This window comes from Ovis aries, chromosome X, assembly GCF_016772045.2.
Source record: "Ovis aries strain OAR_USU_Benz2616 breed Rambouillet chromosome X, ARS-UI_Ramb_v3.0, whole genome shotgun sequence".
In the NCBI taxonomy this organism is placed as follows: domain Eukaryota; kingdom Metazoa; phylum Chordata; class Mammalia; order Artiodactyla; family Bovidae; genus Ovis; species Ovis aries.
The window spans coordinates 133,849,937-133,870,538 of record NC_056080.1 but is presented as its reverse complement, the minus strand read 5'-3'; the positions used below and the strand labels follow the sequence as shown (position 1 = coordinate 133,870,538).

The 20,602-nt window shown below is 40.1% G+C and overlaps 1 protein-coding gene across 1 annotated transcript; it reads left to right on the top strand.

Moving 5' to 3' along the window:
• Positions 1-190: 190 nt before the first annotated feature.
• On the top strand, positions 191-14,990 carry LOC101122504 (T-complex protein 11 X-linked protein 2-like). The gene is made up of 10 exons (XM_012107718.5): positions 191-240; positions 701-838; positions 3,241-3,373; positions 9,092-9,212; positions 10,577-10,797; positions 11,687-11,823; positions 12,093-12,310; positions 12,406-12,587; positions 13,579-13,742; positions 14,567-14,990. Exons 2-10 carry the CDS (start codon positions 712-714, stop codon positions 14,797-14,799), a joined length of 1,536 nt encoding a protein of 511 aa, XP_011963108.2. The 5' UTR covers positions 191-240; positions 701-711; the 3' UTR covers positions 14,800-14,990.
• Positions 14,991-20,602: the final 5,612 nt, after the last annotated feature.

The window sequence follows — 20,602 nt, the reverse complement described above, 5'->3', positions numbered from 1 at the left end:
TGTTACCTGGACACCCTTTGTTTTCACGTTTCGGACTGTTCTACCTAGAGTCATTGGCGGGGGTGTATGCTGAATTGGTTTCATCATCTCCACAGTTGTGTCCAGCCCCTTCCTGCTGATCTCCCCTCCTGTCCGGTCCCCCATGGTATGCCCCAGGACAGCACTGGGGAGGCCGAGGGGCCTCACTAACGCACACCACCGCACACCACCGTGGGGCAGCTGGTCGAGGGCTGGGCTGAGGTGAGGGGCTGGAGTCCCGAGGGCTGTGGGGGTGTCTTGCTGCCTGAGTCCAGCTGCCAGGCCTCTTCATAACCAAAGGCAAGTCTGGGGCAGAAGTTAAGGAGAAAGGGGGTTATAGCCAGACTAATTAAAGACAACTGAGTTTGAGGAAGTCTCTTGAGGAAGTTATTGTCCATCTCTGGGCCTTGATTTTCTCTCCTTCTTACCCAATGCTAACTTTCTTGAATGTCAGGAAAGGCGACTCTACTAGAGTCACTGTTCTCCTTCCGTCAAGGCTATTTGAGAAACCTAGCTTTCCCAAAAGAGACCGTTGAAACCCTTGTCCCCAACCTCAACTTGGAGCCACAGACTCAGTCAAAGCACAGACTGGCAACTGAAGAGCCCTCCTGTCTGCCTCCCTGTATTAGAGCCAAATCTTCCACCACTAACAGCTTGCCTCTTCTGTTTGCCCCAATTCCAGATACCATCAAGATGCCCAAGATGGAAAAAACTGCGCCCCAGAATGATTCCAATGAAGCAGAGAGTGGAGCCCATAAGCCTGAAACACCAGAGCAGACCCAAGAAAACCAGAGCTCCTGTTTAGATGACCACTCTGCTGGTAGGTCTGGAATTCTATCATCATTTCCTTGGGTAGTGCTCGATAGCAGCTAGGTTAAAGGAATAGATAGCATGTGGTTTAAGTGCCTTTAAGGAGCATAGAAGGCTCTCACAACCTTATGTTTTTCACTACTCATCCTTCTGCTAACTCCTCTATCATATTATTCTTTTTCTTGTCTTTTCCCCCCTCTAATCTTTACATATTGGACCTAGGTCCCCGATTGTCAAATGAAATTGCAAGATATTTTAACTCTAGAGAAAGAGGCCAACAAAACATAATGACTTGTGTTTGACAAGACTAGAGTGTGTGTGAGTTAGTTCCAAACATGGGAAATTGGTAGCATTCTTATATTTTGATTTTATAGATTGTAAATGATAAATCTAGAATGGATTTGAGAGAATCCTAATTACCTAGTGCTGGAGTTGTGTTCTGTCCACTCCCAAAGCACTTTGTTGACATAAGAATTATCACTGCTCTAGGGTAATGTTTGAGATCTTTAGTAACAGATACATAGAAGCATGAGGTCTCTTCTACACCTTGTGGTAGGCATTTATTTGAGACTTTTGTTTGACTAGTCCAGTCTCGTATGAACTCAAATTGCAATTCTCATGTGAAAATTGCCAGTGAATTCAACCAAACATAAATCTGAAGATCTGTCCAAATGTAGTGACTTGATCTAAACTCTTGAAGACAGAAATGAGAAAAATAGTTGGAAGCCACAATATTGTTGAATCATGTATGTTTTTCTAGTGGCCATTTAGGGTCACTGTTAGTAAACGGAGTGGAACAATTATTAATTCATAGTGTCTCTCAAATAAATGACTTAATGAATTGAATAAATTATAGATTTCAACATATATAGCTTTTTAGTTAGAGTGGAAAGGAGATATGGATTGATGATACTAACTTCTGTTGAAAAATTTTTAAATGAGAAGTAAATTTGCATAAGTAGACCATCTCCTTGGTGAAGTTTTAGGGTTCTTAGATGAGTCTTATATTTTTGGTTATAAGTAGTTCTTTTTGAATAAATTATGGAACAGTGTTGAAAGTGAGAGAAAATAGTTTTATTTTATATACCAAGTAATAGTTGTAACTACTGTGTGTGCTTACAATTATCTCTCTGTAACTAAATAGTCTGTACAACTATCCCTCTGTATCCACAAGAGATTGGTTCCAGGACTCTTCCTCACCTCGTCCCTCAGGATACCAAAATCCATAGTGCTCAAGTCCCTTATGTAAAATGGTATAGTATTTGCATATAACCTACTTATATCTTCCTGTATAATATAAATCATCTCTAGATTACTTATAATACCAAATTCAATATAAATTATATGTAAATAGTTACCAGCATGGAACAAATTCAAGTTTTGCCATTTGGAATTTTCTGAAATTTAAAAACATATATATTTTTTTTTATCTGCCATGGGTTGAAACTTCAGGTGCAGAGAGCCAACTGTATAATGAACTCAGAAAGTCATTCTTAAATTCCTGTGAGAGTGTGTAATAAAGTTCTTACCAATCTTGAAGTAAATAAAGCAAAAATATCATAGGTTTTAAAAATAAATTGATGCAACTTAAAGATTGCTGAATTCTGACTATTTTTTAAGATGTTAAAATATAATTTTTCTCACAAAATAATTATTCGGATTAGGGTAAGGTGGGTTTTTTGTCACAACACCCATATGTGGAAAAATTAAAATTGGCATATTACTGTCACTCATTTTTTGTGTGTGAAATTTTACTGGTCTGTGGAATCCTAAGATTTTGGAACAATGTTTTAAGAATGGTTCAGCTTTAGAGCCATATGGCTCTAAATTAGAGCCACTAATACTTATGGTGTTGTCTGTAAGGTGACTGTCATTTTATGTCTCTTCCCCTCTGATCAGAGGTAGAAAAGGGATTTAGGAACCATTTTATGAGTTCATTATACAGTTGGCTCTCTGCACCTGAAGTTTCAACCAATGACAGATAAAAAATATATTTTTTAATCTGTAGATAAAACAGTAAGTATAAAAAGTAAATTCTAGCTAAAGGTTTATTTTATAAACCACAACTTATTCATTTTTTCTTTGCTATATTTCATTTATTGTTTTGACAGTTTAGGCAAAAGTTTTTGAAAAAAGTTTCACTTTTTGTCTTTTATAAGGTAACTTCTCCTCATATCTGACTTCTCTGCAAGTTTCTAGAGCTGTTGAACAGCAAAGAGTTCAGAAAACCTCAAACACTATAATGATCGAGTGAATCTGTTTAAGATCTGTTTGATAAGTAAAAAAATTTTTTTTAAAGATCTGTTTGATAATCTAAATTTGAGGAAGTTATTTGGCTGAGTGGATCTCTGATGAAAAGCAATTCTATTTGTGTGGGTTCCCTGTTTACTGATCTCTATGCTTTTTTTCCAGCAAGCCAACCTGAAGTACGTTCTGTCACGGATCTGATAGAGACAGTTAACGAAATTTCTAAGCTCAGCATTGCTCATGAAATCGTGGTAAATCAAGATTTTTACATGGAAGACAGTGTATTACCTCCCAACAGGTATCAACTCTGTTTTTTCCATTTTATTCCTCCTGGCATATGTACACAGCACAAATGACTTTGAAGCACTTTTATTAATACAGTTGATGTTTTAGTATGTCTTAAATGGTACCAACAAATGAAACAGAGGAGTAATCTGTGTAATTATTAGTTTTACAGACTGAAAGCAGAAAAAATTTATCTAAGCAGGGAATAAATTAATGAAATTATTGTCAGAACTTTCATTTTGGTCTCTCATTTAATAGTGAAACTCAGTGAATTCCACATCTTCTTAGACAGCTTTGGAGAAAGTAGCTACTAGTAGTTATTCTCTTAACTGTCTATAGATTGATCCAGTACAAATGAAATTATTTCTTTTCTAATAGTGGTATTTCCAACTCTTCATGGGATAAGAGCTTTCAGGGAACATTTCTGCTTCATAATCAGCTTAACAAAAATTCTGTGAACCAAGATCAAAACCCATTAATAAACACTGCCCCTCTAAAATCACACTTTATTCTGGTTCTTATTAATTGTATTGATATTGCAATACATACATGAATCATTCAGGGAGTATGATTTGAATACTTCTGCTGCTGCTGCTGCTAAGTCGCTTCAGTCGTGTCCGACTCTGTGCGACCCCATAGACGGCAACCCACCAGGCTCCCCCATCCCTGGGATTCTCCAGGCAAGCACACTGGAGTGGATTGCCATTTCCTTCTCCATAAATACTTCTAGTAGTTTGTTAATAGTTAAATGAGTAAATTTCTTTGTTTAACCCAATATTTCATATAACATTCTATTTTCCCAGCTTTAAAAGTGACATCTATTTTGCCACTTGAGGTATCCTATCACTTAAGCACCTTGCTCTGTCAGTGTCTCTTGATCTTTACTTCTTAGTTTCTTCCCTTAGTTTTCCAACACTGCCTTCACTGTCCCTGGAGCCTTAGTTAGATTTATTTTTTTGCTGGCAGGGGTGCAGAGAAAGTGAAACAAGGAGAGTGAAGATCTGTTAAAGTGGCTGAGGGGTTGTAGTGGCGATGAAGGGTGGGGAAATGAAGCAGAGGGCATAATACTCTTGAACTGGCCAGTTTGTTCAGTTTTTCCTGTAAGGTGGCTCTCGTAGCATTTAGTTGACTTTAATTTCATTTCAAACAATTTTATTAGGTTGTATTGTGACAACTGTCATATCAGCATGCGTTTTTTTTTTGTTTGTTTGTTTGTTTGTTTTGGTGGTGGTGGTGGTGGTGGTGGTATCAGCATGCATTTTAAAAAATTCAAAATTGCTGAATTTTTGTGTAGCAATTTTAATATTGAAGATAGAAGAAAAAAGCAACATTTTGGCATATTATGGTTTATTTTTTCAAGAAAGGTAAAAAAGTTCCATTTTTAAAACAAATTGTGACAGATGATGAAAAGTGGATACTGTACAATAATGTGGATTAGCAGAAATCATGGGGCAACTGAAATGAACTACCACCAACCACACCAAAGGCTGGTCTTCATCCAAAGACGGTGATGTTGTGTATATGGTGGGATTGGAAAGGAGTCCTCCATTATGAGCTCCTTCCAGAAAACCAAACAATTAATCACAAGTACTGCTCCCAATTAGACCAATTGAAAGCAACACTTAACAAAAAGCATCCAAAATTAGTCAACAGAAAACACATTGTCTTCCATTTGAATAGTGTAAGACTGCATGTTTCTTTGATGACCAGGCAAGGACTGTTACAGTTTGACTAGGAAGTTCTGATGCATCTGTGTATTCACCAGACATTGCACCTTCTGATGTCCGCTGATTTCAGTCTTTACAAAATTCTTTGAATGGAAAAAAGTTTCAATTCCCCGAAAGACTTAAAAGGAACTTGGGTTAGTTATTTGCTCAAAAAGATAAAAAGTTTGGGGAAGATTAAGTTACAAAATTGTCTGAAAAATGGAGGAGGTAGTGGAACAAAATGGTGAATACGTTGTTCAGTAAAGTGGTTGATGAAAATGAGAAATGTGTCTTTATTTTTAATTTAAAAACCGAAGGAACTTTTTGGCCATCTCACTGTTTGGAACTCGATCTTCATTGTTTTGTTAACAGCCTTATTCTAGTGTAGTAATGCAAGAAGTATACCAGAAAAGATACTGAAATACAATTGAGGGTTACCTATTATCTATAGGTAATCAATGACTGCTTTTATCTTTGGACTTATAAAGTGATGCTAATTAGAGTTATGGATTCCTAAGAGAAATCTCATTGTCAGATATGTATTCTACAAACATTTATTGAATATGTACTAAGTGGAAGGCTGGATGTTAAATGTTGGAGGCATATAGATGAGTATGATGCTGGCTTTGCCATTACGAAGCTTCTGTAGGTGAGATAGTCAAATAGTACATAGTTCCTGTGCAGTGATAAGTTCTCTCACATCTAGTATATGGAGTTCCTTATTCCTGCTTAGCTGCCGAGGAGGGTCTGGGAAACCTTCCTGATGAGGTAATGTTGAGTTGAGTTTTTAGATATGAATAGGTGCATTTTAGGTGGTCTAGGGTTCATAAAATTGTATAGGAGACAGGGACCAAAACCACCTCAAAGAAAAAAATGCAAGATGGTAAAATGGTTGTCTGGGAAGACTTTACAAATGCTGAAAAAAGAAAAGAAGAGAAAGCCAAGGGAGAAAGGGAAAGATATACCCAACTGAATGCAGAGTTCCAGAGAATAGCAAGAAGAGACAAGAAGGTCTTCTTAAGTGAATAATGCAAAGAAGTAGAGGAAAACAATAGAATGGGAAAGACTAGAGACCTCTTCAAGAAAACTGAAGCTATCAAGGGAACATTTCATGTAAGGATGGGCACAATAAAGGACAGAAACAGTAGTGATCTAACAGAAGCAAAAGACATTAAGAAGAGGTGGCAAGAATGCACAGAAAAACTATGCAAAAAAAAAAGTCTTATTTGGAAAACCACAATGATGTGGTCACTCACTTAGAGCCAGATACCCTGGAGTGTGAAGTCAAGTGGGCCTTAGGAAGCATTAGTATGAACAAAGCTAGTGGAGGTGATGGAATTCCAGCTGAGCTATTTCAAATCCTAAAAGACGATGCTGTTAAAGTGCTGCACTCAATATGCCAGCAAATTTGGAAAACTCAGCAGTGGCCGCAGGTCTGGAAAAGGTCAGTTTTCATTCCAGTCCCAAATAAGGGCAATGACAAAGAATGTTCCAACTACTAAACAGCTGCACTCATTTCACATGATCAGAAGGTTAGAATTGGACCTTTTTGAGTCAAAGTTAGAACTGGACATGAAACAACTGACTAGTTCCAAATTGGGAAAGGAGTATGTCAAAGCTGTATATTTTCACCTTGTTTATTTAACTTATATGTAGAGCATATCATGAGATATGCTGTGCTGGATGAGTCACAACCTGGAATCAAGATTGCTGGGAGAAATAGCAACAACCTCAAATATACAGATGATACCACTCTAAAGGCAGAAAGGGAAGAGGAACTAAAGAACCTCTTGATGAAGGTGAAAGAGGAGAGTGAAAAAGCTGGCTTGAAACTGAACATTTAAAAAACTAAGATCATGGCATCCAGTCCCATCACTTCCTGGTAAATAGAAGGGGAAAAAGTGGAAGCAGTGACACATTTAATTTTCTAGGGTTCCAAAATCACTGCAGACTGTCACTGAAGCCATGAAAGTAAAAGATGCTTGCCCTTGGAAGGAAAGCTATGACAAACATATTTAATATGACAGCATATTAAAAAGCAGAGACATCACTTTGCCAGCAAAGGTCCATACAGTCAAAATCATGGTTTTTCCAGTAGTCATGTACGGATGTGAGAAGTGGAACACAGAGAAGGCTGAGCACCAAGGAATTAATGCTTTCGAATTGTGGTTCTGGAGAACACTCTTGCGAGTCCCTTGATCTGGCAGGAGATCTGTCAATCCTAATGGAAATCAATCCTGAATATTCATTGGAAGGACTGATGCTCCAGTAACTTGGCCACCTGATACAAAGAGCCTACTCATTGGAGAAGACACTGATGCTGGGAAAGATTGAAGGCAAAAAGAGAAGGAGGCAGCAGAGGATGAGATGTTTAGATAGTACCACCGACTCAATGAACAAACTCCAGGAGATAGAGGATGTCAGAGAAACCTTGCATGGTATAGTCCATGGGTTCACAAAAAAAGATGAGGACACGACTTAGCAACTAAACAACTTTGGTGTTCCTCTGGTGGCTCAGCAGTAAAGAATCCGCCTGCCAATCCAGGAGACTCAGGTTCAATCCCTGGGTCAAGAGGACCCTCTAGAGGAGGAAATGGCAACCCACTCCAGTATTCTTGCCTGGGAAATCCCATGGGATAGAAGGGTCTGGAGGGCTATAGTCCATGGGGTCACAAAGAACTCAGACATAACTTAACTACTAAACACCAATGACAACAAGAAAATCTTCCTGGTGATAGGGAGGTTCTGCTGCTAAGTCGCTTCAGTCGTGTCCAACTCTGTGCGACCCCATAGAGGGCAGCCCACCAGGCTACCCTGTCCCTGGGATTCTCCAGGCAAGAGCACAGGAGTGGGTTGCCATTGCCTTCTCCCAGATATCTGAGGAAAATGATCATGTCATTATGATCAGATTTTTTTCTTAGAAATATCATTGGCCTTAGCAAGAATATGTGGCATTGTGGCAGTAAGACTTTGACTGGGGGCTGGAATACCTTTACTGCTGCTGCTGCTAAGTTGCTTCAGTCGTGTCCAACTCTGTGCGACTCCATAGACAGCAGCCCACCAGGCTCCCCCGTCCCTGGGATTCTCCAGGCAAGAACCCAGGGAGTGGGTTGCCATTTCCGTCTCCAATGCATGAAAGCAAAAAGTGAAAGTGAAGTTGCTCAGCCGTGTACGACTCCTAGCGACCCCATGGACTGCAGCCTACCAGGCTCCTCCATCCATGGGATTTTCCAGGCAAGAGTGCTGGAGTGGTTGCCATTGCCTTCTCCTTACTAGACTATTGCAATAGTCCAAGTAGGAAATGATGGCAGGAGGAGATGGATTCCAGACATATTTAGGAATCAAAATCTCTGTAATTTGGGGACCAAGTGCATTAAAAGGATGAAGAGAACTAATTATTATGCATTAGATGATAACGGTGACATCTCACAAATGGGATTGGTGTGTTGGGGAAGGAACTTTGACTTTTTCCATTTACCTCTTTATTGCTTGTTAAAATTTTGACAAAAGCATGCATTACTATTCTATTTTTAATGGGAAAAATGTAAACTTTATGATTTGTTTGAAAAGACACAGGTTTGAGAAGGGAAGATAATGAGTTGGAGGTGCACATAAGATTTTCAAGTGTTATCAAGAATGAAAATCCTTTCTTGGATTTTAAGGCTGAAGGGAAAAGATCATCTAGTTCAAAGGTGTAAGTCTACAGGTATTAAAACCAAGGCACACATTTAAGTCAGAGGAAGAACCAAGGCTAGAACTCAGGGCCTCAAATGCAACTTCTTGGTTCTTCTTACTAGAAGGAGAGCTTTTCTGGAACCATGAGGAATCCTTCTGAGAGAAATTGACCAGTGCCTTTGCATCTGAGACTAAACTCACTTTATTCAACTCTTCTAAAGTCTAAACATAGCTCCTGCCCTGTCAACATAATGGTCTTTCATGATCTTAAATGATGTTTGGGATTTAGATTAGGAACCTATATCAACTCTCTGGGTAAAGAGCAAGTTACTCATTTAATCTTCTTATAGTCTGGAAGGCAGGATTATGGAGACAATGTACAAGGCTTTTTGGGACCATCTGAAAGTCCAGCTATCAAATACTCCAGCTGACTTCACTGGTGCACTTGAACTCCTAAAAGAAGTTAAGGAGGTGAGTAACCAACTTCCCATTTGCGGATATTAGATCTTGGTTGTGGCATGGGGTGTCTTTCACTGCGGTGCATGAGCTTCCCTCTAGTTGTGATGCGCAGGCTCAGCACTTGCATCTTGTGGGCTTAGTTGTCCTGCAGCATGTGGGATCTTAGTTTCTCTGATCAAACCCGTGTCCCCTGTATTGCAAGGCGAATTCTTAAATACTGGACCACAGGGAAGTCCTTTAAAAAAAAAAATCCCAGACCTTTTAATTGTTGATAAACAGGAATTATTTTGGGGCTTCCCAAGTGATGCTAGTGGTAAAGAGCCCGCCTGCCAGGGCAGGAGAAGTAAGAGACTTGAGTTTGATCCCTGGGTGGGGAATATGCCCTAGATGAGGGCATGGCAACCCACTCCAGTATTCTTCCCTGGAGAATCCCATGGACAGAGGAGGCTGGCAGGCTCCAGTTCATAGGGTAGCAAAGAGTCAGACATGACTTAGCCTGCTTGCACAAGTTTCCTTTCTACATATGTTCCACTACTTGAACAGATAATATGAAGAAACTTCCATTTTATTTGTACGAGATGAAGCTTGAAAGTTGAGATTTTGCTGTAACAACACAGCATGTCATTCAATTAAACAGATTTTCGCTTAACTCCCATTATGTTTTCTGTGTTTCAGAAGCACATAGATACATAAGAGAGCCTTTGCCAACAAGAAACTTATACTTTAGAGTGAAAAGATTATTTTGAGTGACACTTAAAGGTTTCTCTGCCTATTTCATCTTTTTCCTTTGTAGTCAAACAATCTAATAATGTCCTTATCCCTTATTAAGAATATCTCACCACCACAAGGCTATATTTAAAATGGATAACCAAGGACCTACTGTATAGCACATGGAACTCTGCTCAATATTATGTGGCCGCCTGAATGGGAGGGGAGTTAGGGGAAGAATGGATGCATGTATATGTATGGCTGAGTCCCTTCGCTGTTCACCTAAAACTATCATGTTGTTAATTGGCTACCTGAATACAAACTAAAAAGTTTTATAAAAAGAATATCCCATTACCTTGTGATGGTATGTATTTTATATTTTTTGTATCCTGCATTTGTTTTTATCAGTTAGTTTTCTTCCTGTCTTTATCTCATTCTGCCAAGAAAAAGAGTACAGCACTACTGTTACTCCTAATGCCAATGAAGCCTTAAATTATTACTGGCTGCTAGACACAGACAAATAATATTCTGTATATGCAATTGGGAAACCTAGTTTCTGGAGGCCCAATAGACATAGGCTGGCATGCCTCTGCCTTAAGGAGATTGTTCATCAAAGAGTGTTTGGGGTTCTAAATAATTTGGCTCCATTGATTTTCTTTTCTGGGAAGATATTGCTATCACTGCTATTACCACGCCAGAACAGCCTAAGAAATGAGATTGAAGAAGCCCTGGACATAGATCTCCTCAAGCAAGAAGCAGAGCATGGGGCCCTGGATGTCCCTCATCTCTCCAAGTACATTCTTAATTTGATGACCCTGCTGTGTGCACCAGTCCGAGATGAAGCCGTGCGAAAACTAGAGAGCATAACAGATCCTGTGCAGTTACTGAGGTGAGAAACTAGATGTACTGTTCCTGAACGCTAGATGTAGTATCCTGTCTTAGACACTGTACCAGAAAACTCTGGGCCAGATACTGGGTTACAGCCCCTGGCTTGCCTAGCTCTTCTATACTGAAGAACGGACTAATACCTCTGTTGCTCCTCTCTGGTGTATTGGCTTTTATTTTCAAAGGATGGATTCTCAGAACCCTTTTGATGATCTTCAGATCGTTTGGACACTTTCTAAGAAATGATGCTGCTAAGATACTGGCTTCCCAGGTGACACTAGTGGTAAAGAATCCCCCTGCCAAAGTAGGAGATGCAAGAGAAGAGGGTTCGATGCCTGGGTTGGGATGACCCTGTGGAGAAGGAAATGGCAACCCACTCCAGTATTCTTGTCTAGACACTAGAGCACAGTAACTGTTTCTTTGGGATATTTCAAACGGCACTTTCGCAGATGATTTCTTATGTATCCTAACTCAAACCCTGTGGGGGAACAAGAATGAGAATGATCATTGTTTCACAGATAGAAGAACCAAGACCCAGAGGTAAAGTAATAGGGCAAATGAGTTAGAAATTCAACCACCAGCATCCCAACTACCCACAGAGAGTTAGAATTTTAGTCATTTTTCTGAGATGGAGTAGCTACAGTGGAAAGAATGCTAGACTGGTAACCAAAAGGCCAGAAGATGTATCTGTTCCTAGCTCTGATAATAACTCACTCTGTGGCTGTGGGTCCCTGGTGCAATGTCTGTATTTGTAAATTGAAGTAGGACTGTGGTTTTTAAGGCCATTTTTTACTCTAAGATATTGTGATTTTAGGACTCTTAGCTTGAGTTCCACCTCACTCCACTAGATTACCTTTCAGAGTGTAAGCATTTGATTTTTCCTCCACTGACAGGGGCATCTTCCATGTTCTGGGCCTGATGAAAATGGACATGGTGAACTATACTATACAGAGCCTCCGCCCCTACCTGAAGGAACACTCTATCCAGTATGAACGGGCTAAATTCCAGGAACTCCTCAACAAGCAACCCAGTATGTTCAAAATTTAAAGACAGGAGATGGGGAGATTTGACTTTGGGTCTGATTTCTTACAGTGATAGGGTACTTTCTATTTTTTTCTTTTTTAATAGATAGCTTCTCCCTATTGGACGGGGTGAGGGCATGGGATAGGAAGAAGGAACATTTCTCTAAGAGAAAAGATGTATAAAATCACTTATTTATTGAGGAAGAATATATCTTCAAACCTTACTTTTCAAGCCTTGGTGTTTGAAGATATTTACATATTCCCTTCTATGTCATAGATCTCCTTGATTGCACCACAAAATGGCTAACCAAAACAGCTCTAGACCTCACTGCACCACCTTCAAGTTCTCCTGACTCTCCCAGCTCCTCCAGCATGGCCCGTTCATCTCCAAATTGGGCAGTGGACAACCCACAACTTCCCAGTTCCACAATGGTGCTATACCAGGGTTACCTGAACCTTCTTCTCTGGGATCTTGGCAGTAAAGAGTTTCCCGAGGTAGGAACATATATAAGAACATTGCCTTTTTGTTTTGTATTTGATACCTTTACTAAAACACTCTTCTGACAGCTTGCTTTTCCCTATCTCACCAGACTCTGCTAATGGATAAAATCCGGCTGCAAGACATGGAGTCCCAGTTGAAGCAGTTGGCCATTCTGGCCTCAGTCTTGCTAGTGGCCAGAAGTTTCTCTGGTAGTGCTTTATTCAGTTCGACTGAATTTGTGAATAAACTGAAACGCATAACCAAGGCCCTGGTGGAGGAATTTAACTCCAGGTAAACTTCATAGAGACTTTCCTGGTGACTCAGTGGTAAAGAGTCTGCCTGCCAATGCAGGAGACCCAGATTTGAACCTTGGGTCAGGAAGATCCCCTGGAGTAAGAAATGGCAACCCACTCCAGTATTCTTGCTTGGAGAATTCCATGGATAGATGAGCCTGGCAGGCTACAGTCCATGGGGTTGCAAAAGAGTCAGACATGACTTAGAGACTATACAACATGAGCAACAACAAATTTCCTAAATCTTTCTGAGAGTTGAAAATAGTATGTTGGTTTTGGAACTTAGGCAGTTAATGTATTACTGCCTTATTCTTTATCATAAACCACGCAAAAGACCTTGGGCATCATCTGCAAAGGTTGTTGGTGTCTTTTGATAAATTGTATTAAGGCTTGTGATGGAAACAAAACCTATTTCCAAGGAGGTGAGTGTGGAAACTAGTTTGCTATGAATGATTCAGTCCTGTGTTTGCTAAAAATGAGTCATTATATACTTAAATAAGTAACACTGGATTTGTGTATGTATATCCAGAAGTTGATCCCTTGGTCAATATGCATCCATAATTTGCTTCATGCAGAGCACCTCAGCCGAAGTACAAAGAACTGGAAGTTCAGATCTCAATATATTTACAAGTTAATTGGTGAAGTAGGGAAGACAGCTATGGAAAATGCTTAAGAAATTTTAAAACAGAATTTGAATAAAGTTTATGGGACTAAAGAATACTGAGTAGTTCCAAGAATGGAACTGAACCCTTGTCCAATTTGTTTCATTCGAAGTGGAGAATAGTATGAATTAGTTAATATGTATGAATTAATATGTGTGAAATAGTTGACATCTTGAGGATAACAATGAAATGATTTGAAATGCTGGGTCCTCTGTTAGTGGTGGAGAGCTGGAATTCTTTTGTGAGTGGACCTGGCTTCTGGTGTTGGACTCTCTGGGCTTTGCCCCTGTGCCAAGGCCACTCTGCTTTCTGTCCTTCATTATCTAGGCCTGAAGAGGCTATGGTGAGTGTGAGTGAACAAGTGTCTCAGAAAATCCATGAACGCCTCAAAGACATGGGCCTAACTGCCCTGAGTAGTGAAAAGAAAGCCTCTCTTAGAGGCCAACTTCGGAACATCGCCAAGAAAGAGAACCGTGTTCGTAGCATCATTGGTAAGAGTCCTCCTATGGTGGTGGGGCTGGAAAGGGGTGGCAAGAATGTGGAAGGTAAGAAGGTGGATTCAAGCCTGGAAGTCAGTTGTGAAGACATTCAGAAATGGAATTGTTGTTGGGAAAGTCTTTTGGCTTTAGTTTCCTTATGTATAATGTGCAGAATTGAAATAGATCTCTTTCAGTTTGAAGAGTGAACATATGGTTTTAAGGTCAGCTAGGATGTGTAACTTGCAGGTGCTAGTGCTGAGTGATTCCTGGTCATTCTCTAACCATAACCCAAGACCTGTGATGGGAAACCTTTTCTCTATCCCATGCTTTAAGTTACCATGACGGTCCCTACTTCCCTCTAAGGAACTGATGCTAATTTAGGCTGAAGGATATATTCCCTGCAAGAATGGAAGCAGTGAACTCGACCACCTTGCTTCTAATTTTTGCATCTTGACAAAGTCTGACATGGTTGTATGGACCCAGAGTTGGTACACTGGCTGCAATGTGTGCCCTTAGAATTTCACATACAATGTCTAGGATCCTTTTGTTAGGTCACACACGTCGGGGGCTCACTTAGCACCCCCTAACATTATAAAAAGCCAGAAACTTATTGGCTCAGCATCTTTCAATAATGCATTGCTTTTAGGAGCTTTATAGCATTCCTTCTTCCAAAAAAAAGAAAAAAAATATCTCATTAACGTGTTTTACCTGAATGAGTGGGTAGGTCAGTGAAAATGTGTTAATTTAAACACAGGTGAACAGAGAGTGCAAGGGCATTGTGAATTTCTTCTGAAATCTCTTTGATCTTTCCCTTTTAACTCTTTTCTTCCACACAGATCAGCGGATCCACTTGTTTCTCAAAGGCTGTTTGGTTCGTGGGATGCAGGAGTCTCTGCTAGACTTCCCTGTTGGCCTTATTTTCATCAAGGGGGAGCTGACAAAACTGGGTTGGAAGTTTTTCAATCTGATGCGTCACAATCAGCAGGTATTTAGCCCCTATTATGATGAAATCCTTAAAGATATCATCCCTCCAGCTCCAGCACAAGAAACAGAAATGGAGTCTATCTGATAGTACCAGACCACAGTCTGGCAGCAGGGACCCAGGAGAGAGGGCTAAGTATGTTCCTGGGATGACATCACCTGTGCCCAGCAGAGTAGCCTCTTCCTCACTTCAACCTGGACTCAGCGTTGCAGAATTCCAGCATGTAAATACAAACTGGCCCAGCCCCCTTCATAATAAACTTTTGTGCTGCAAGAAAACCTCAGTTCCTTCTGTGTTGCAACTGAACCCAGGTTTTGTGCCTGTATCCTCTACTATCTGAGAACCAGTGATCCCTCAGTTCTCCTTCACTGGCTGATCATTCTTCAGGATGCTGGCTTGAGCAGGCATCAGGGCATTGGCTGCTAGCATTGTTTCCTCCAATGGAAAATCATTTCTTTGAGGGCTGTGAAAACTTTCTGTTGAATTTTTTCAAAGTATGAGTTTTGGAAGTATAAGGGCTTCTAGAGATTGGGAATACACTGAGTTACAAATCAGGGGAAGACAGAATCCTATTTCCAGTATCACATTCTCCCTATACTTTTAAAGCTGCAGTAATAGTAAGAGCCCCCGCATCCTGTTCTGCTGTGGGGCATGAAGCAGTATGAAAACTGGGGAGTGGATGAAAGTCAATACTGTCTGCCAATGAACATTCATTTGATGACAGTTCTCATCCTCAATGGGCGCTCTCTCTCTCTCTCTCTCTCTCTCTCTCTCTCTCTAGTGATCCTGGGAGTCAGTTTTAAACTCTCTCAAACCAACACCAAATGCAAGCACTTAGGTCACAGATACTTGTTTCAAGTTCATCTCTGCTTCCAGTCTATAGCTAAATCTATCTTCTATTGTGACATTTCTAGGCTTAGAACACTTCTTTCTTCTTGAGAGAAATAATGAAGGTATTCAAGAGTGGGACAGCCACCGTGTTTCTTCCCACTTGCAGTCTGAGCCTCTAACTGCTAGACTGTGATTGTCAATTCATTTGGCATCACAAATGACAGATGTCCTAGATCCACATAGATCTGGGCTTGTTTTCTTCAATTGTAGAGACTCACCCTATCATTTTCAGGCCACCTACAGCAGACCACCAGCAATCTAGGAAATTAGGAGCAACATCAGGTTCGTTTTGGACTTCTTTAAAATGGACAGGAGAAAACAAAAATTCACTTGTAGGATATTACAACTGGATGAGGGGTGTCCTCACCATGTCAGGGAATGGGAAGAGTTGAGTATAATTTACTTAATCCAAGAATAATAACAGATGGGATCTGAGTTCCATTAGTCCAAGGGTAATTTTTTCTAGAAGATGGATCCCAGGTGGTTGCTACAGCTAGGTGAATAGGGTGATATATTTATTGGCTGAATATAAGGCACACAGAGGAAGGAGCTTAGCAAGCTACAGTCCATGGGGTCGCAAACAGTTGGGCATGACTGAGCGACTCAGCAAGGCACAGAGGGAAGCTGGGGAATAGATCATTCAAGGGTTCTAGTCTTGTAACTTATCTTATCCTCAGGAAAGAAACCAAAGCTGGTTAATTTGCAATTAATAAACAGGCTGTGAATTCTAACTGAATTTTCTGATCTGATTTGCCAATATTAATACATTGTTTTTTAAAAATCTTAATTTTAGAGTCCTGATTGTCTTATATAAAAATGTACTCTGAAGGGATCCCTATGGAGATGACTAGGTAGTTGTTGGATATAGACTTTAGACTGAAATGGAATTTTAACTTATCCTTTAAAATCGAAATTTGGTATAATTGCTTTCTTCGAGAGGAGATAGAAATCCTAAATAGGGAAAGATGGCTCTATTCAATCCTGCTCACCATTTAAGGGGAAATATATATATACACAAACACACATATTGTATGTGTATCAGCTCTGCTTCAACTCAAGCTAAAGATAAAGCCCAGAAATGTGCAGAGATATTCCCTTTAACTCACTCAACCAGAGAAGATAAACAAAAAACAGAAACATGGTGGCTGTCCCACCCTTGAATACTCACATCATCTCTCTCAAGGAAAATGAAGCGTTAACCTCAAAATGTGACAAAAAGAAGATTGGTTCAGCTGTAGGATGGGACCTGTATTCACAGGCGGATACATTACCACTGAGCCACCTGGACTGATAGTATGTGCACATGATTAAATATGGTAAAAAGTCAATTTCTCTCCCATGCTTGTGTCTCATTCTACCTAGAAGACATTGCCGTCTTTCCATTTTTGTGTATCCTTCCAGAGACATTCTCTGCAAATGAAGTACACATTATAATGTTATGATCACCTACAGGCCAGGCACTCTTTTAAACTTTCTATAAATATGGTTTTATTTATCCCTCCATTGTTTATTTCCAGTCTGTGTTTGCAGCTATAGTGCAGGATGCTTTCCTAGAAAATTCCATGGATGGAGGAGCCTGGTGGGCTACAGTCCATGGGGTCCCAAAGAGTTGGACACAGCTGAGCACACATGCACAGGGCAGTGTGGCACAAGAGGCGCTGATGGGAGTTAGAACCTGTTTGGTGTTTTGTTTATATTCTCAGGTTGAGTGAGTTAAGGGAACATCTTTGCACATTTCTGAGCTTTTTCTTTAGCTTGATGTGAAGCAGAGCTGAAAGAAGTTCTTTTGAGGATTGTTTGAAGCCACTGTACTAGATTATCTCGAAAGGTCCCTGGGTTATTTTCTTACAGCAGCTATAACAAATTACCATGAACCTAGTGGCTTAAAATAATATACATTCGTTCTGTTCTAGCCCCAGAGGTCAAGTACAAAATCAACATTACTGGGTCCAAACCAAGGTTTTAGCAAGGCCACTGTCCATTTGGCAGGCTTTCACTAGGGGAGATTATTTAAGTTGCCTTTTTTACATCTAGAGTTGCATTCTTACAGTCCTTGCCTTGTGATACATTCGTCCATCATCCAAGCCAGCAGCATAGCATCTTGCTTCAGTCATAATACTGCCCTCCTTCTTCTGTGTCAAATGTCCTTCTCCTTTCTTCTTTATAAGGATACATTATTACATTTTGGGCTCACAAAGCTAGTCTCCTGGTGACTCAGATGGTAAAGATTCTACCTACAATGCAGGAGACCTGGGTTTGATACCCGGGTCGGGAAGATCCCCTGGAGAAGGAAATGGCTACCCAGTTCAGTATTCTTTCCTGGAGAGTTCCATGATCAGAGGCGTCTGGTGGGCTATACTCTATGGGGTCACAAAGAGTCGGACACGACTGAGTGAGTAGCACTTTCACTTTTTGCTTTCAAGATAGTCTCAAGATCCTTAATCACATCTGCAAAGTCCCTTTTGCCAAATCAGATAACAGTCACAGATTTCAGGCACTAGGGCATGGATATCCTTAGAGGGCATTGTTCAGCAGACAACAGTCTGTCTTCTGACCCTGTCAAAGGTTCATATCCATCCTTCATGCAAAACACGTTCATCTTATCCCCAAAGTCTCAACGTATTACATATCAAGTCCTGAATCTCACCTGTAAATCATTTAATCAGATATGTGAGAAACTGGGTATGATTCTCCCTGTGGCAAAAATTTTAACTAGTGAAAAAGTTACCTCTTCCCAAATTACAGTAGTGGGGTAGGTATAGGATAATAGTTACAGACATTCCCACTCCAAATGGGAGAAAATAAGGAAAAGGGTTATTGGCTCCAAGCAATCTTGAAATCCAACCAGGTAAACTCCACCAGGGCACAAGGCCTGGAAATCATCTGTTTCTGGAGATTCTGGCCTTTGTGCCTGAAGGTCTATACTTCACATCGAAGATTCTGTACTCAGAATCATCCTTCCATTTTTTCTGAACGATACTACATGTTTGTAGCGGAATACGTTTTGTCAATTTGTTTCCTGCCTGTAGGTTTTTAGGAATCTAACACCCTTTTTAATTTGTATGCTGAAAATTTGCTTATAAAACATGTCCTCAATATTTTTTTAAATAACTCACCATTCTTTGTAGGAGATTTTTTTGGATGGATAGACAAGATCTTCTTAACGTCACTTTAATTTTTTAAAATAAATTTGTAGCATAGTTGAAAGCTTTTTCAGAGTCATGTAGCTAGTTTTTAATTCCTTTGATGATATCCCTACCATGCCTCCAGTGTACACAACCCACCTACTTGGTGCTGAAGAAAATGAGGAAGATGAGATCCTGCTGCAGGCATGGATATAGAGCTGTCAGAAATGGTAATGTGTAAGGTCCACGCAGAATCACCAGAAAGGAGTGATGTCTGAGGAGAGAAGGGACTTAACAAGAACAGAATTAAGAAACTAGTGTCTTTTTATTTATTTTTACTTATTTTTTTGGACCCATCTTGCAGCATGTGGGATGTCAGTTCCCAAACCAGGAATCCAACCCAGGACCTGCTGTATTGGAAGTACAGAGTCTTAACCACTGAACTGCCAGGGAAATCCCAGAAAGAGAATTAAGTCAGAGGCATTTTCTATGGTGTCTTCTCTAAACCAAATGAGCACTCAGTTATTCTTAAGTTGTTTCATTTTTAAATTTAAAAATCAATGAGAACTCCCCTGGTGGTCCAGTGGTTAGGACTCAGCGTTTCCCCTTCCCTGGGCTAGGTTCAATCTCTGGTTGGTGAACTAAGACCCTGCAAGGCAAGCAGCACAGTCCTCAACACCCCTTGCCAAATAATCAATGAATAAATTTAAACAATTTCTGTACTAAAAGATAAAGAAAAAGTATTAGAAGTAAATATTATAGACTTTATGCTAATATGCTTGACCAAAGAAGACTTTTACTAATCAGTAGAGAAGTGGTTGCTATTACCCACTTGCTACTACTGATTGGATGCTTTAGTGAGGCCCTGGGATGGGTCCACCGGGGTCTGCCCAAAGCCCTGGCTGAGCATTAAGACGGAGGAATTTGACTATTTACATAGGTGAACCTGAAGCCACATTTTGACAGCATGTGGTCCACTGGAGAAGGGAATAGCAAACCACTTCAGTATTCTTGCCTTGAGAACCCCATGAACAGTATGAAAAGGCAAAATGATAGGATACTGAAAAACCACTAGACCATTCAGGTATAACCTAAATCAAATCCCTTATGATTATACAGTGGAAGTGAGAAATAGATTGAAGGGACTAGATCTGATAGAGTGCCTGATGAACTATGGACGGAGGTTTGTGACATTGTACAGGAGACAGGGATCAAGACCATCCTCAAGAAAAATAAATAGAAGCAAAATGGCTGTCTCAGGAGGCCTTACAAATAGCTGTGAAAAGAGAAGTCAAAAAAAAAAAAAAAAGCAAAGGAGAAAAGGAAAGGTATACCCATTTGAATACAGAGTTCCAAAGAATAGCAAGGAGAGATAAGAAAGCCTTCCTCAGCAATCAACGCAAAGAAATAGAGGAAAACAACAGAATGGGAAAGACTAACAATCTCTTCAAGAGAATTGGAAATACCAAGGGAACATTTCATGCAAAGATGGGCACAATAAATGACAGAAATGGTAGGGACCTAACAGAAGCAGAAGATATTAAGAAGAGGTGACAAGAATACACAGAAGAACTGTACAAAAAGATCTTCACAACCCAGATAATCACGAAGGGATGATCACTCACCTAGAGCCAGACATCCTATAATGTGAAGTCAAATGGGCCTTAGGAAGCATCACTACGAACAAAGCAAGTGGAGGTGATGGAATTCCAGTTGAGCTATTTCAAATCCTGAAAGATGATGCTGTGAAAGTGCTGCACTGAATATGCCAGCAAATTGGGAAAACTCAGCAGTAGCCACAGGACTGGAAAAGGTCAATTTTCATTCCAATCCTAAAGAAAGGCAATGCCAAAGAATCCTCAGTCAGTCTATCG